The sequence below is a fragment of the Mustela nigripes genome, chromosome 7, assembly GCF_022355385.1.
Source record: "Mustela nigripes isolate SB6536 chromosome 7, MUSNIG.SB6536, whole genome shotgun sequence".
Classification (NCBI taxonomy): domain Eukaryota; kingdom Metazoa; phylum Chordata; class Mammalia; order Carnivora; family Mustelidae; genus Mustela; species Mustela nigripes.
Window position 1 is genome coordinate 20,043,327 of NC_081563.1, and position 12,563 is coordinate 20,055,889.

Genomic DNA, 12,563 nt, shown 5'->3' on the forward strand with positions numbered 1-12,563 from the left:
CCAGGCCGCCGGGGGGACAAGGCGTGACCACATGGCCTCTGGCTTGTCCCATCTGCCACGTCCTGCCCCAGGCAGGATCCCACGCCCCTTCCTGGGTCTGCTCCCTGAGCCTCACCTTGAGCTCATCAATCTTGGGTTTCTTCTTCTCAGGGGCCTCCGAGCCCTGGCCGGCGCCGGGGTTCTGGGTTCTCTTTTTCTTCTCTTCTTTTACTGCCTTTGCCTTCTCCTTGCCCTTCATCGGCCCCTTCAGGCCTGGTCAGAACCAGAAAAGGAGGCCCTGGTCAGTTTGGGGCAGAATTGACAGAGCAGGAGGTTCTAGGTGAGAGACCCAGACCCGCTGCTGATTTACTTTGCTGATTTATTTGACTTCTCAGGGGTCTCTGTACTCATCTGTAAAGCACAGACCAGGCCTCCTGCCACACCTGCCTCACACGGGTGCAGGGCACCCAGAAAGCCATGAGTAGCGCAGCAAGGGGCCAGCTCCCTCTCTTCTCTGGCCCCAAGCTACTTGTTTGTCCCATTAAGAGGACGGATCTCTATCAGCATTTCCCAAACGTCATTCAGGGGAACACCAGCTGTAGATGTTGTTGGAATGTTTTAGAAGAAAGGGTACATTATGGTCAGATAAGCTGGGGAAATATTTTATATTGTATCTTCCACTTAAAGACTATAATATCTGTATATTAAAGGCACTAGGAAGTCCTGTGCCAAAAGACCCGTTTAATCCATTTAACCAAAGAATGCTCTTTTCCCTCTGGAATACCCATTAACAGTGTTTCATGGAAAGGTCTGGAAAATGCTGGAGCTCTGAGCTCCCTTCCAGCTCTGATGTCCTGTGGCTCTAAGTGTCTGTTCAGCATGGTGGCTGCTGAACGGGTTTGAGCACAGGCCACCCTAGATGAGGGCCTAAGCCTGCTCCTGGTGCCCAGGCTGGTGGCTTGTGGCTGCTGCAGCTGTGTGGGCCTCTGGGAGGGGAAAGAGAAGCCACTGGTGTGGCAAGTGGGGGAGCTGGCCCTTGGGGGAACAGGATGGGAGGGAGAGACCCACCGTCCCAGGCTTACCCTCAGTGTTGTCTACCTCCTCCTTCTCCTCCAAGTCAATGCCTGAGGCCTCTTGCTGTCGAAGTTGCTGCTGAAAGAAAGAGGAGGGAAAGGTGGGCTCCCTTGCAGCTAAGTGTGGTTACGGGGACTAGATTCCAGACATCGTGAATGGAAGGGATATGTGCAAACTCTGGGTTGGGCCCTTAAGAGGAAAGGAGTGTGCTTCCTCTTCTTCTCTTTACCTCTTCCTGTGCTCTGGTATTAGGACCCGAGGGTGAGCCATCTCTAACCATACAGACACAGGGGTTTGCACTTGGTGCCATCATGTCCCCCTACTAGCCTAACGCCACTCTCAGAGACATTATGGGAGAAAGAAAGAAGCTTCTGTCTTCTTCACACCAATCTAACTCGCTACAGCAGCTTAGCCGACTAACTTAACAGTGGACAGTCAACCCCACACACAGCCAGGGTCACAGAAATGGCCCGGGGAGGGAGGGTGGCTGGATCAGCTCAGGTCCTACCAAGGAAGCACACACCACAGGCACACGCCCCTCCTGGCTGGTTGGTCAGTCAGGGAGGGCCCTGAGCTGGGTAGGCAGGGTGGACAGAGACAAAGGAGGAAGAGGAGAGATGCACTTTCTGGACCATGCAAGCAGCCTTGGCAGGCGGAAGCTGTGTGCACACAGTGGGGAAAGAACATTCCACAGGGACAGAGATGTGGAGCCACAGGGACAGAGATGTGGAGAGCAAAGCAGTATGAACGGATGCAAGTCCTAACGGATGCAAATCATCGCTCCCTTTTGGCCTCTGAGAACATGTTTCTCCTCTTCCTCAAAGGTCACCTTCCCTGTGAAGCCTCCTCTGACTCCCCCACTGATCTGCCTTTGTCATCACCCTGTCCTATATCAGCCCACATGTCCATGAGGGCTCCTTAGGCCAGGTATGGGCTTTGGCTCCCACACTACCTAGGGTGGTGTCTGACTCATCATAAATACTGAGGAGATGTTTGTGGTATAAATGAGTGAAGACAAGAGAAAACCTAGCCAGGGAAGGTAGGCCGACCGCCATCTTGGAAAAGGCGGGTCCTGCGCTAGTATGTCAAGGGTGTGAGACAAGTCTGTTCCAAGATCAGGTTAATGCAGTGCGAGAACTGGCTCTGGTGGGGGGTGGGTAAGAAGCTGGCTAGGAGGGGATGATGTGGACTTGGGGTCAGCTCCCGTAGCCCTGTTCTTCCTTGGCTCCCCAGCCCAGGCCTGAGGCCTTACCTCCTTCATGGTATCAATGGAGGCAAAGTACTTGGACCACCAGTCCAGCATGCTCTCGTCCGGCTCCTCCTCCTCTGGCTCTTCTGAGCTGCCCTTTTTCTTCTTTTTCTTCTTTTCCTTCTCCTCGTCAGCCTGGAAGTTTGGCCGTGTCCAGAGTCCTGCCTACAGCCCTGCTCCCTGGCCATTCTCTGAGCCCCAGATCATCCCCCATCCCTTCTATTTACTTCCGGGAAGCCCTAGACTCTGTGAGGCTCCTGGGGGCCACCACCGTCGAAGGGGCTGGGCTTGGAGGAGGATGCCAGGGCCCAGAGGAGGATCATGACTTTGCAATTCTAGCCGCTGGCCAAGGCACTCCTGGCACTCGGGGGTTTTCCTGCCTAAATAGTTCTTTCACTCTGCCTCTGTGGAGGGGTGTGCTGACCCCAAGCGTCCAGGGGCTGGGGAGTGGCTCAGTCCCAGATGTGGGGCCCCTTGGCCTGATGCCCTATGCCACTGTAGGGTTCTATCTCCTCAGAGGCCCCAGACGGCCCCACACTCACCACATCCACCTTGATGACAGCATCCGAAGTCTGCAGAAGGGAACCAAGGAGATGGGGACAGAATTAGCCATCAGGGGCCTGAGTGACAGGCAGGTGCCCCGTCACAGTGAGCTCCCATCAGCTGAGAGGGGGCTCACTGTGTGAGCCCCTGTGCTCTGTGGGCTCAGCCCTGAAAAGGGCATGCTGTCTGCTGAGCCTGCGAAAGGCCTGCTTCACAGACGTTTGGACCCAAACGTTTGAAGGTGCTGGTCCTCCGCCCTGGCTGCGTGTTGGGCTCACAGGGACCTCACACAAACCATCCATGCCAGGTCTCTGCTGAGTCCAAAGGTGGGGATGGGGCACTTGCATGGTTGTGACTCCCCAGATGTCTCCTATGGGTAATCGGGTTTGGACAGGGAGGTTGGCCTGTATGCAGTGGGAGTTTGGTCCTGTTGGCTAGACAAGGTCAACTCCAGCTCTCCGCCCCCCACTCACCCGGGCCCAGAGCCTTACAAATACAGCAGATGCGCATACAGTTGCACAGCTGTGAAAACACCTCACCAGAGCCTGGGTGGTGATGGGGAAGCTCAGGTTCATGCTGGCCTCCATGTCCCTGATGATCTGAAATGAGGGGGCTCTCTCCCGGCCCCGGAAGGAGCCCTGAGGGAGGAGTTCGGGAGGATGGGATCTGAGAGGGCAGGGGATCTTCAGGCATAGCCCTGGAGCAGAAAGCTTTCCGGGCAGTGCCCCCCCTCCCCTGAGAACCGCTGAGAACCACTGCTAACTCAGCCGGCTGCCTGGGACCCTCTGGCGTGCAGGACTTGTGGGCCCAGGGTAGGTCAATCAGAGCAAGCTCAGACCTCAGAAGCTAGGAGGTGCCCCGGGATGGGTGAAGGACTGAGGTCAAGAACTGAGTGGAGAGGATGTGGTCAGGAGGAAGCCCACATCTGGCCTCCCAGGGCCTCCTCCCCACCTGCCCCTGAAGACACCCTCTCTGCATCGAAACCCCAGATGACAGGGTTCTCTCTGGCAGACAAATGGCCCCAGTCCCCCTAACTGAGAGGAATAAGGAACTTCCACCTGGAAATCCTTGCCCAGCTTGGGCCTAGGGAGGGTGGTTTGTGAATGGCCAGGATGGAAAACCAGGGAGCTCTGGAAGGGACACTGGTGTTCATGCAAAGAACCTATTGTCTATGGGGGTGTTTGTTGGAGAAAAACAATCCCAGGCTATTCCCTCAGGCGGTTACTGTCTCTCATCCACGCACACCCCGCGCCCGTCACGGGCACTCGCTCATGCACACTGCAGCCCACGCGGAGTGGACGGTCTTGCTCTCCAGGACGGAGTGAGGATGGACTGCTGGCACACGTAGCCAAGGTTAGCCCTTGACCATGAGTGCCATGGCTGTGCGCCCAAGGAGGCCGCCCTGCTCCTGAGAAGCGTCTCCCGGGCCCCGCTAGCGTGGGACTGACCCCGCGCGCCTTACCGCGTCCAGCTTCACCATAGTCTCCAGCTTCTTGACGGGCACCTCTGGCTCCATGTTCACCACGACCTCCCCTGTGGGGTGAGAGGAGGGGCCCCCGTTGCACAGCACACGGCCGTCCCGGAGGAGCCTGGCTGGACAGAGAGATGACCAGACAGGCAGACAGACAGGGAGGAACAGAGATGACAGGGAGGGTCAGAGGCGGCTGGAAGGCACAGGGGTCTGAGGCCGATTCTGGAGCATTCTGAGGCTAGAGGGAGGAACAGGGCAGTTGAGAGAGAAAAGACAGGCCTAAGGAGAGGGGGAACGTGAGCCAGAGAGAAGGGTGAGCTGCTGTGGGGGGAAACAGCGGAGGCTGGAAGGGAGGCTGGGGTCTCATCCATAAACCAGCAGAGGAAGCCTCCTTCCCTTAGGCCCTTGAAGAGCGTGTGTGGCTCTGGCCTTCTCTGGCTCTCAAGTGATGGGCAGCCAAAGGTAGCCTGGCCCCCAGAGGGGGCTGCACCCCCGCACCCACTGCCCACTGAGGGATATCTGGCATAGCCTGGACGGTGCACAGAAGCTCTTCCCTAGGACCGAGTGGAGCCAGGCCTGGGCCCTGGGACGCGGCCGTACCCGTGGTGTTCCAGCTGGGGGCCGAGCGGTCTGGGGGTCTGTAGATGAAGCGCCGGAGAGAGCTGACGGCGTGAGAGCCCACCAGGGTATAGCGGCCGAAGGCCCGGCAGTCCACCACCCGGATGTTCAGGGGCGGGTGCAGCAGCTCGTTCTCTGGGAGGTCCTGGGGCGGGGTTGAGCAAGAGCAGCCTGGGCTTAGCCGGGGTGGGGGGGCTAGAGCGGCTGCCCCCAGCCACACAGGCCGCACCCTGCTCGGCCCGGCTCTGCCCTGGGGCCTGCACCCACCACTTCAAACCACTTGACGAGGGTGTTGAAGTTGGGGTTCTTCTTGTAATTGTGGATCAGGGATGACTGCACCCCCTTCCCTGCACACTCGATGTCGACCCGTGGCCGGTCCACCTGGGCCAGGTTCACCCGCTTCAGGTCTCGCAGGCCCCAGAAGAGCACCTGGGTGGGTGGATAGGGGAGCCCCGCGGTCAGTGGGGCCGGCGGAGAGTGGGCTGGGCCACCTGAGGAGGAGCTAGGCTGGGGGGTGGGGAGGAGGGGGGCAGCAAGTCAGGAGGGGCAGGGCCGGGAGAGCTGATGAGAGGCCGGCATCTGCAAGGGGCTCTGGGGTGTAGGTGGGCGTGGGGGCACAGACGGGAGGGCAGGGGGAGGTCCTGGAATGACGCAGTGTGGCTCAGTGAGGAAAGCGTCTGGCTCGGCCACTGGCTCAGGGTGTGACTTTGGATGAGTCACTTCCCTTCCGAGGCCCCCAGTCTCCTTGTCTGAAAAATGAGGAGTGGCCTGAGGTTGCCAAAGCCGTCTGGGTACCCGCAGTGTGAAGTGTGCACGTGAGCCTTGATGGGAAGACAGTGAAAGGGGCAAGGAAGCCACCACGGCACGGCCTGTCCGGGGCAGGGCCCGGAGGACACCCACGGAGCCCTCACGAACCTCGATTCGGTATTTGCTGAGCACAGGCCGGATGCCCACGGGCACAGGCATGATGGGACCGCGGTCCATGTCCATGGGGCCGTTGATGGGTGGCAGGTCCGCCTTCCCCGCTGGCCCAATCTGGGGAACGGGAGCCAGAATGTCATGCTCTCCTTTCCCGTGGGTTAGTTGTCAGGTGCTATGGGGAGACAGGGAAGGCCGAGGCCCCAGGTCCCCAAGAACCACATCCCAGCTGGGGTTAAACTGGCCTCCCAGCAGGACGGGGAGGACAGCAGCCTCTGACCCCCGGCCCCGGCCCTGTAGCCCCACCTGCAGCAGCTCGAAGGCAGCCAGCAGGTCTCCGGCCGTGGCGTTGCCACGGTAGATCTGGTAGTACTCGAGCTGTGGTGGGAAGCGGGGTGGGCAGTACCCCTCGTCCGCCATCTTCACCAGGGGCTTGGCGAAGGTCCGGCCCATGAAGTCGGCTTTGCCCTGGTATGATGAATAACCAAGGTGGCCCCCCCAGCCCTTGAGTTCACCGGGCATGTTCACACTTGGGGTCTCCTTCAGTCCTCACCATAGCCCCTGGAGCTAAGGGGCAGGTGTGATCCCTCCATTTTGCGGTTGGGGAAAACTGAGGCTTGGGGCCTGCCACAGACTTGCTCAGGCCTGCAGCAAATGTAGGTGTAGGACTCAGGGCTAGCCGTGAGATCTTCCAGAGTCCAGAGTGCTCAGGGTATCTGGGTAGCTGGAGGGGTGGGTCCCCAGCGCTGCAGGGGGTCACCTCCATCCTTCCCTTCTCCAGCCCAGAGTTCCCATGGAGAGCTGTGAGGCTGCCACGGACTGTGGGAGGTGTGGGCATGGGGCTGATGGGCCCAGGGATGTGGGGAGGCTGATAACAGCAGGAAGTGACAGCCTATGTCCCGATGACTCTGGGCCTGAGCTGGGTCTGCCTGTGGCGGGAAGGGGAGGGGGACACTTGGCCCAGCTCCTTCCAGAGATCCCAGAGGCTCCTGGCATTGGGAAGGGGACAGGCTGCAGTGACAGGGCAGGAGATATCTGGTTCTGCTGGAGGGGCTGGTCAGCAGTCCCCCACTCCCAGCTTCCCCGCTGGCACCCTGGCTGAGGAGCTAGGGGGCTGGGCAGGGGGAGTGTGGAGTGCTCCGTGATGCCCAAGTCCGCCCATACCATGGTGTCCTGGTCATAGATCTCGATGACAATGATGGGGGGGTCATCCCGCAACTCCTGGGCTTCACCGTACAGCTCCAGGTTGTCGAACACCAGCATCTGGTCCCAGGTGGGGCACAGGGTCTCATTCAGGACCTGCAGTGTGGGGTGGGGGAGGGGGTGTGTGGGCAGGTACATGAGCAGGAGTCACCCCAAGTCACAGAGGCTTCCGGAAACTCCAGAGACAAGAGTGTCATGCCTCCTGGTTCTTCTCAAAAGCTTCAAATGAAGGCGGACGTGAGGTTGCTCCCGGGCCCCCTACACCCAACTGTCTCCCCTTTCTCCTGTGTTGAAACTAACCACAGTTAAAACCTTTCCCAGGGTGGCGGGGGCCCGTAGCTATCTGCATGGCTGTCCCCTAAGGATGTGGGTTGCTAGCCAATCTGTTTTCTGGTTCCCCCACACTCAGGGGCCTTCCAGGACTCCTCCCTCCTCCCGTGGGCCCTCACCTCCGTGCACTGACTCTGGTTGATGAAGAAGACGCGGGCAAAGGGGTCCGAGAGGCCGCTGCTGTCAGCGGCAAAGAGGCTGCGAGCCTGGTACATGTGCACTCGGAGCTGGAAGGCCTGCTTCTCTGTGGGGAGAGCAGACTGAGGCTCCCCGTACCCGGAAGCCCCTCCAGCGCCCTCCCGGAGTGAGGGCTGACAGCCAGCCGGGTCCCCTCACTCACTGGTGTAGACCAGGCTGATGGGTGGAAAGGAGAGCAGGCCCAGGCCCTGGGTGGCCTTGACCTCCTCGAAGCCGCAGGGCAGGCCGCTCAGGAAGTCTCTGCGCTGCTTGCTGAGGCCTAGCCACAGGTAGAGCTCCAACTTGGCCTGTACTGTCCAGCCCGCTGAGCCGAAGCCCCGCTTGCCAGGCAGCTGCGGGTGGCGGTGCATCAGCCCATGGGGAAAGGAAGGGGCGAGGGCCTGGGCCGGCCTGCCTGCCCCTGCCCCTCCACAGCCATCCCACTGGGCTGGGGTGCGGGGCGAGGGAAGAGAGCCGAGGGGGAATTGGCCGATCGAAGCCATCTGTCCCCCTTCCCCCTCTTCCTATTCTCTCCCCCCACCCCTTCTCTGAGCACCTGCTACTTGAGGGCTCCACCCCTTCAGGCCGGGAGGTGGAGCCTTTGGAAGAAGCCGGATGCAAACCCCGGCCCCCAGCCCCGCCCCACCCCACCCCACCGCACCCCCAAGTCTCGTTCCAGTTTTCTGGCACCTTGAGGAAGAGCGTCTTGACCTTGGCGCAGTCCTTGCCCAGCTCCTCCTCGACCATGGAGAAGAGCAGGTCCTTGGAGGGCACCCGGGCGTAGGCCACGCGCTTGTTGTTGCTCAACATCCAGATGAAGACATCGGGGATGCTGTGCTGCGGCTGGGGCCAGGAGGGGCGGGGCCGCTCAGCGAGGGCGTGGCCAGGGCCAGCGCTGCCCCACTGACCCTCAGGGCCTCTGCTGGGGGCGGGCAGGCCTGGGCCTGCTGAGGGAAGGGCCCCAGGGCTGGGTCTTCCTTCACCTCCCACAAGACAGGAGGAAGGGTTCATTGGTCTCTGTCCCCCAAGGTCTGTCAGAGGGGGAGGCGTGCAGGGGGGAGCCTCTAGCTGGTGCTAGGGCAAGCCCCTCCCCACGCCAGTCACTCGGGTCTGGGGGCACACCTCGTCTGCCAGAAAGCGCAGCTTCTGCAGGAAATTCTGACAGAGCCTCAGCTTGTCCCGGACCGTGTGTTTCTTCACCTGTGCCCGCAGGGTCTTGGCCTGCTGTCCCATGCTCTCCTGCAGGGGGCCGGGGTGCGTGGGAGAGGGGCTGAGGCAGTGCCGCCCAACTGAGGGGGCTGGCCTGGTGGCTGTGATCTCAGAGACAGATGTCCCCCCACCTCGGGCACCCTCCCCTGAAGCCCTGTGTGGTCCAGCATGTCCTCACCAGCTCCCGCATGCAGGACTTGAGGCGCTCGCGGTCCAGCTTGGTGCGGGAGGCGTGGCCCTGGTCTTTGTCAGCAAGGGACAGGAAGCGGCTGGGGAACCAGGGGAGCAGCGCTCAGCTCAGCGGAGCCCACCCCTGCAGCAGACCTGCACACACCTCCTTCTTGGCCCAGCCCCCTGCTTCCAGCCCCTCTCGCCCCACCCCTTCTTCTCACTAGCAGCCACAGCTGAGCTCCTCCAGGACGCCCCGCAGACGGCGCTCGGGGTAGGACTTCTCTGTCTTGATCATCTCCTGCACATCGTTTAGGCCTTCTTCCTGTGGGCCAGGAAGGAGGGTGCATGCTGAGCCCCAGACCCCAACCCCAGCTTCCCCAATGTCTCCCGCCATTCATCAGGGGAACGAAGGGCCAGAGACCTGGGACCCCTCACTAGAGCCAGGCCCCCTCTTCCCAGGTCCTGCCACCATATAGAAACCATGAATTCTCCAGGTTTTGTTTCTTCCAGAAGGAAGAAGCCACCTCTGGGCTGTGGGTCTGTGGTCCCGGTGGACTCGCTGGGACTGGGCAGAAGTCAAGGCTGGATGGGGGTGGGGTGCAATGCCGGCCAGAGACAGAGGGGATGGCCAGCCTCCTCCAGAGAACACCAGGACAAAATGGGCCAGGATTCCCAGACTCCACTTCAGGTAGCCCTAACCCCCACCCCCCACCCCACTCCTGGGACATGGGAGCAGGGACAGGACCAGAGGTCGTGCTGGGGCTATTCCTGCAGTCCTCACCCCCGGCCCCCTACCCCCACCCCTCCACGGCAAGCTGCTGGGCAGACTGTCTAGTGTGTTGCAAGGGAAGCTTCCAAGCTGGTCAAGGCCCTCAGAAGCTCGCCCCAACCCCCGCCCCTGCTTTCCCCTCCTCCTCTCCTCCCCCCACCGCCCGGCCCTGACCAGCTTGTCGGCGATGTGGTCCATGATGTTGGCGTTGTAGAGGCGGCGGCGCTGGTCCGGCCACCAGCTCCTGATGTAGATGCAGGGCTTGCGGTCCAGGTAGGGCAGATGGAAGTAGTTCCTGGGGGTGGGGAGGAGGTGGGAGGTTAGGAACTGGGGTGCGGGGAGGGGGGAGGCCAGCCCATGTGAGGACGCAGGGCAGCAGGCAAGACCACTCAGGACCCTCCTTCCACCTGGCTCACCTGTCGGTGACCTGGGGCCGCATAGGTGGGGTAGAGGACACGGAGGCCAGGTCCCCACCCTCGTCAGCTTCATCGTCACTTGAGTTCTGGATCAGATCAACTTCTTCCTCGTCCCCAGGCTCCTTCCGAGGCTGAGGCCGCTGGGGCCGTGACAGGCCATCAACTTCGTTCCCATAGTTACCTGGAGGCAGAAGGGGGCATGCGAGGGCCTAGAATCCTTTCCCTCCAGGTGTCCGCCCTCTGATCCGGGTGCTGCTTTGGGTTTGCAGGAGGGGAGGGGGGCACAGGGAGTGGGGAAGCTGCCTGGATTCTGTACCAGCTTGGACACAAGAGAACACTAGCCGGAGGAAGGAGCTCACAGCCTCCACCCTGGGCAAACCTCGCTAGGAGTCCTGATGACCACAGAGCTCAAAGTCCAGCCTAGGACACTGCCTGGATTTCTACTCTCTCCCCTTTTGCCTCTGCAGGGAGGCATGTCCCAGACACAGCTTAGCCCTGTAGGACCTTAGTGTGCACTAAGGAACTGCTGTGGGCGTGTGTGCACGCTCGTGCGAACACTGTGTACTATGTGGGTGCCTGAGCACACGCAAAGGGAAGTGGTCAAAGTTTCCCTCCCTCCAGGCTCGTGGTACGTTTACCACCCAGCAGCCCCCAGGCCTGAAGACCCCACTGTGAGCCCAGCACTCACCTATGGTGACCTCAAAGGTGATTGGCTTGTCTCCATTTTTCCGGTCGATCATTGAGGCCTCTAGGAAGGCTCCAAATAGAAAGAATTCTTCTGTTTTCCCTGTGCAGCTCTGTGGGGAAGGTGGTTCAAACCATCCTCAAACCTCAGCAGAAATGTTGGACCTGGGGCCAGGCCTCCTCCTATGATCTTATAGACAGGCCCTTTGGGTCACTGGGGTGGACCCCCACCCTGCTGTGCAGTCAAGCAGCCCAGACCCTGAAGGCCTAAATCCTTTTGCCCTCCAGCCTGGGTATCCCCGGACAGGGACAACCATGGCCAGGAAGAGGGCAGAGAGGAGGCTCCCCCTTGGGACCTCCAGGCGGAGTGTAGGCACAGGCAGTGGGGGGGGGCAGGTCCCCACGAGGGACAGAGTGTGGGCCCCTGCTTCTTGGGGAAGGAGGCTTCATCACAGGGTCTGGCCCTCTGAGCAGACAGGGCACCACGAGGCAGAGCGCAGTCCCAGGCTGCCCGAGCTGGGGGCTCTGGAGGACAGCCCAGTCCCCGGGTCCTCACCTCCGAGACGGGCGTGGCCTGTTCCACCTGCACCTCGGTGGAGCTGGTGAGCTCGGGGTTGGAGGTGTCCAGGATCTCCACGGCCAGGCCCAGCATGAGGCGGGCGCGGAACGACACGCCCTCACCCAGGCCCTCGTTCAGGTCCTGGTGCTCGTCCAGCAGCGTGTAGTTGCGTGTAGAACCGTACATGTTCACCCAGGCTGGGCCCAGCGTGGGCAGGAAGCCTGTGGGCCATGGGGAGAGGACAAGGGGCTCATGGGAGTGGTGGAACCTCTTTGGGGAACTCCCGGTGGCTGAGCCGAGAACCCCATGCCTTGCTCAGCGAGACACTGGAAGTGGGAGAAAGCCTGTGAGCCAGGGTGTGGCCGATGGGGAGGCCTTAGGGCCGCACCCATCTGTTGAGCATGGGCAGCCCGGGACAGCCTCCTCGCTTACACGGAGCCCTTGCAGGTCAGGCTCCCTGCCTCCTGCTCCGTGAAGCCCGGGCTGCCTACAATCTCTTTGAGGGACAGAGGCCGGCTCCCCTCAAATTCCTCAGCCTGGCCTTCTGGCCCTTAGCGGTCTGTGCAGACCTGCATCTCACCAGGTCCCCCCATCGCCCCTCCCCCATGCAGACCCCTCCCCTCCTCTCTGAAGACCCTCCCTCCGTCGGCCTGTGTAACGCCTTCTCCGTGAAGCAGGCCCAGATCCTATTCCCAGCTAACTTGTCCTGCTGTTGGCCTTTGCTGTCTCATGTGTAACTCAGGCCCGATTTGGCAGCATGTGCTATGTTTTTTTGTTTTTTGTTGTACCTGGTTTAGAAAAAAATTTATGGCGTTTAAAAAACTCAGGATGTGCTGTACATGATATAAAATTCACCATTTAAAAATGTGCCGTGTATGGGGCGCCTGGGTGGCTCAGTGGTTAAGGCCTCTGCCTTCAGCTCAGGTCATGATCCCAAGGTCCTGGGATCGAGCCCCACATCAGGCTCTCTGCTCAGCGGGGAGCCTGCTTCCCTCTCTCTCTCTCTGCCTGCCTCTCTGCCTACTTGTGATCTCTGTCAAATAAATAAATAAAATCTTAAAAAAAAATGTGCCGTGTAGTGGTTTTCGGTATATTCACTCTGTTGTACGGGCATCACCTGATTCCATCGCCCCCCGCCCCAAGAAACTCTGTACCTATTAGCGGTTAGGTCCCTGTCACCCACCTCCAGCCCC

The 12,563-nt window shown here is 60.6% G+C and overlaps 1 protein-coding gene across 3 annotated transcripts in view; it reads right to left on the bottom strand.

The window, feature by feature from the left end:
- The window catches only part of OTOF (otoferlin), a 91,236-nt gene that overhangs the window by 8,086 nt on the left and 70,587 nt on the right, over nt 1-12,563 (bottom strand). For 2 of the 3 annotated variants that reach the window (XM_059407569.1, XM_059407568.1), the window contains 20 exons: nt 11,368-11,591; nt 10,816-10,924; nt 10,128-10,308; nt 9,886-10,006; nt 9,164-9,264; nt 8,950-9,040; nt 8,685-8,801; nt 8,253-8,405; nt 7,726-7,915; nt 7,505-7,629; nt 7,017-7,151; nt 6,159-6,320; nt 5,850-5,969; nt 5,202-5,363; nt 4,917-5,079; nt 4,308-4,378; nt 2,845-2,874; nt 2,306-2,437; nt 1,062-1,128; nt 116-252 (listed from right to left, as the gene is read on the bottom strand). In XM_059407569.1, the coding sequence (XP_059263552.1) occupies nt 116-252; nt 1,062-1,128; nt 2,306-2,437; nt 2,845-2,874; nt 4,308-4,378; nt 4,917-5,079; nt 5,202-5,363; nt 5,850-5,969; nt 6,159-6,320; nt 7,017-7,151; nt 7,505-7,629; nt 7,726-7,915; nt 8,253-8,405; nt 8,685-8,801; nt 8,950-9,040; nt 9,164-9,264; nt 9,886-10,006; nt 10,128-10,308; nt 10,816-10,924; nt 11,368-11,591 (2,591 nt within the window). Of the gene's footprint in view, nt 1-115; nt 253-1,061; nt 1,129-2,305; nt 2,438-2,844; nt 2,875-4,307; nt 4,439-4,916; nt 5,080-5,201; nt 5,364-5,849; nt 5,970-6,158; nt 6,321-7,016; nt 7,152-7,504; nt 7,630-7,725; nt 7,916-8,252; nt 8,406-8,684; nt 8,802-8,949; nt 9,041-9,163; nt 9,265-9,885; nt 10,007-10,127; nt 10,309-10,815; nt 10,925-11,367; nt 11,592-12,563 lie in introns of all 3 variants that reach the window. The other variant, XM_059407567.1, reaches the window with a different exon arrangement.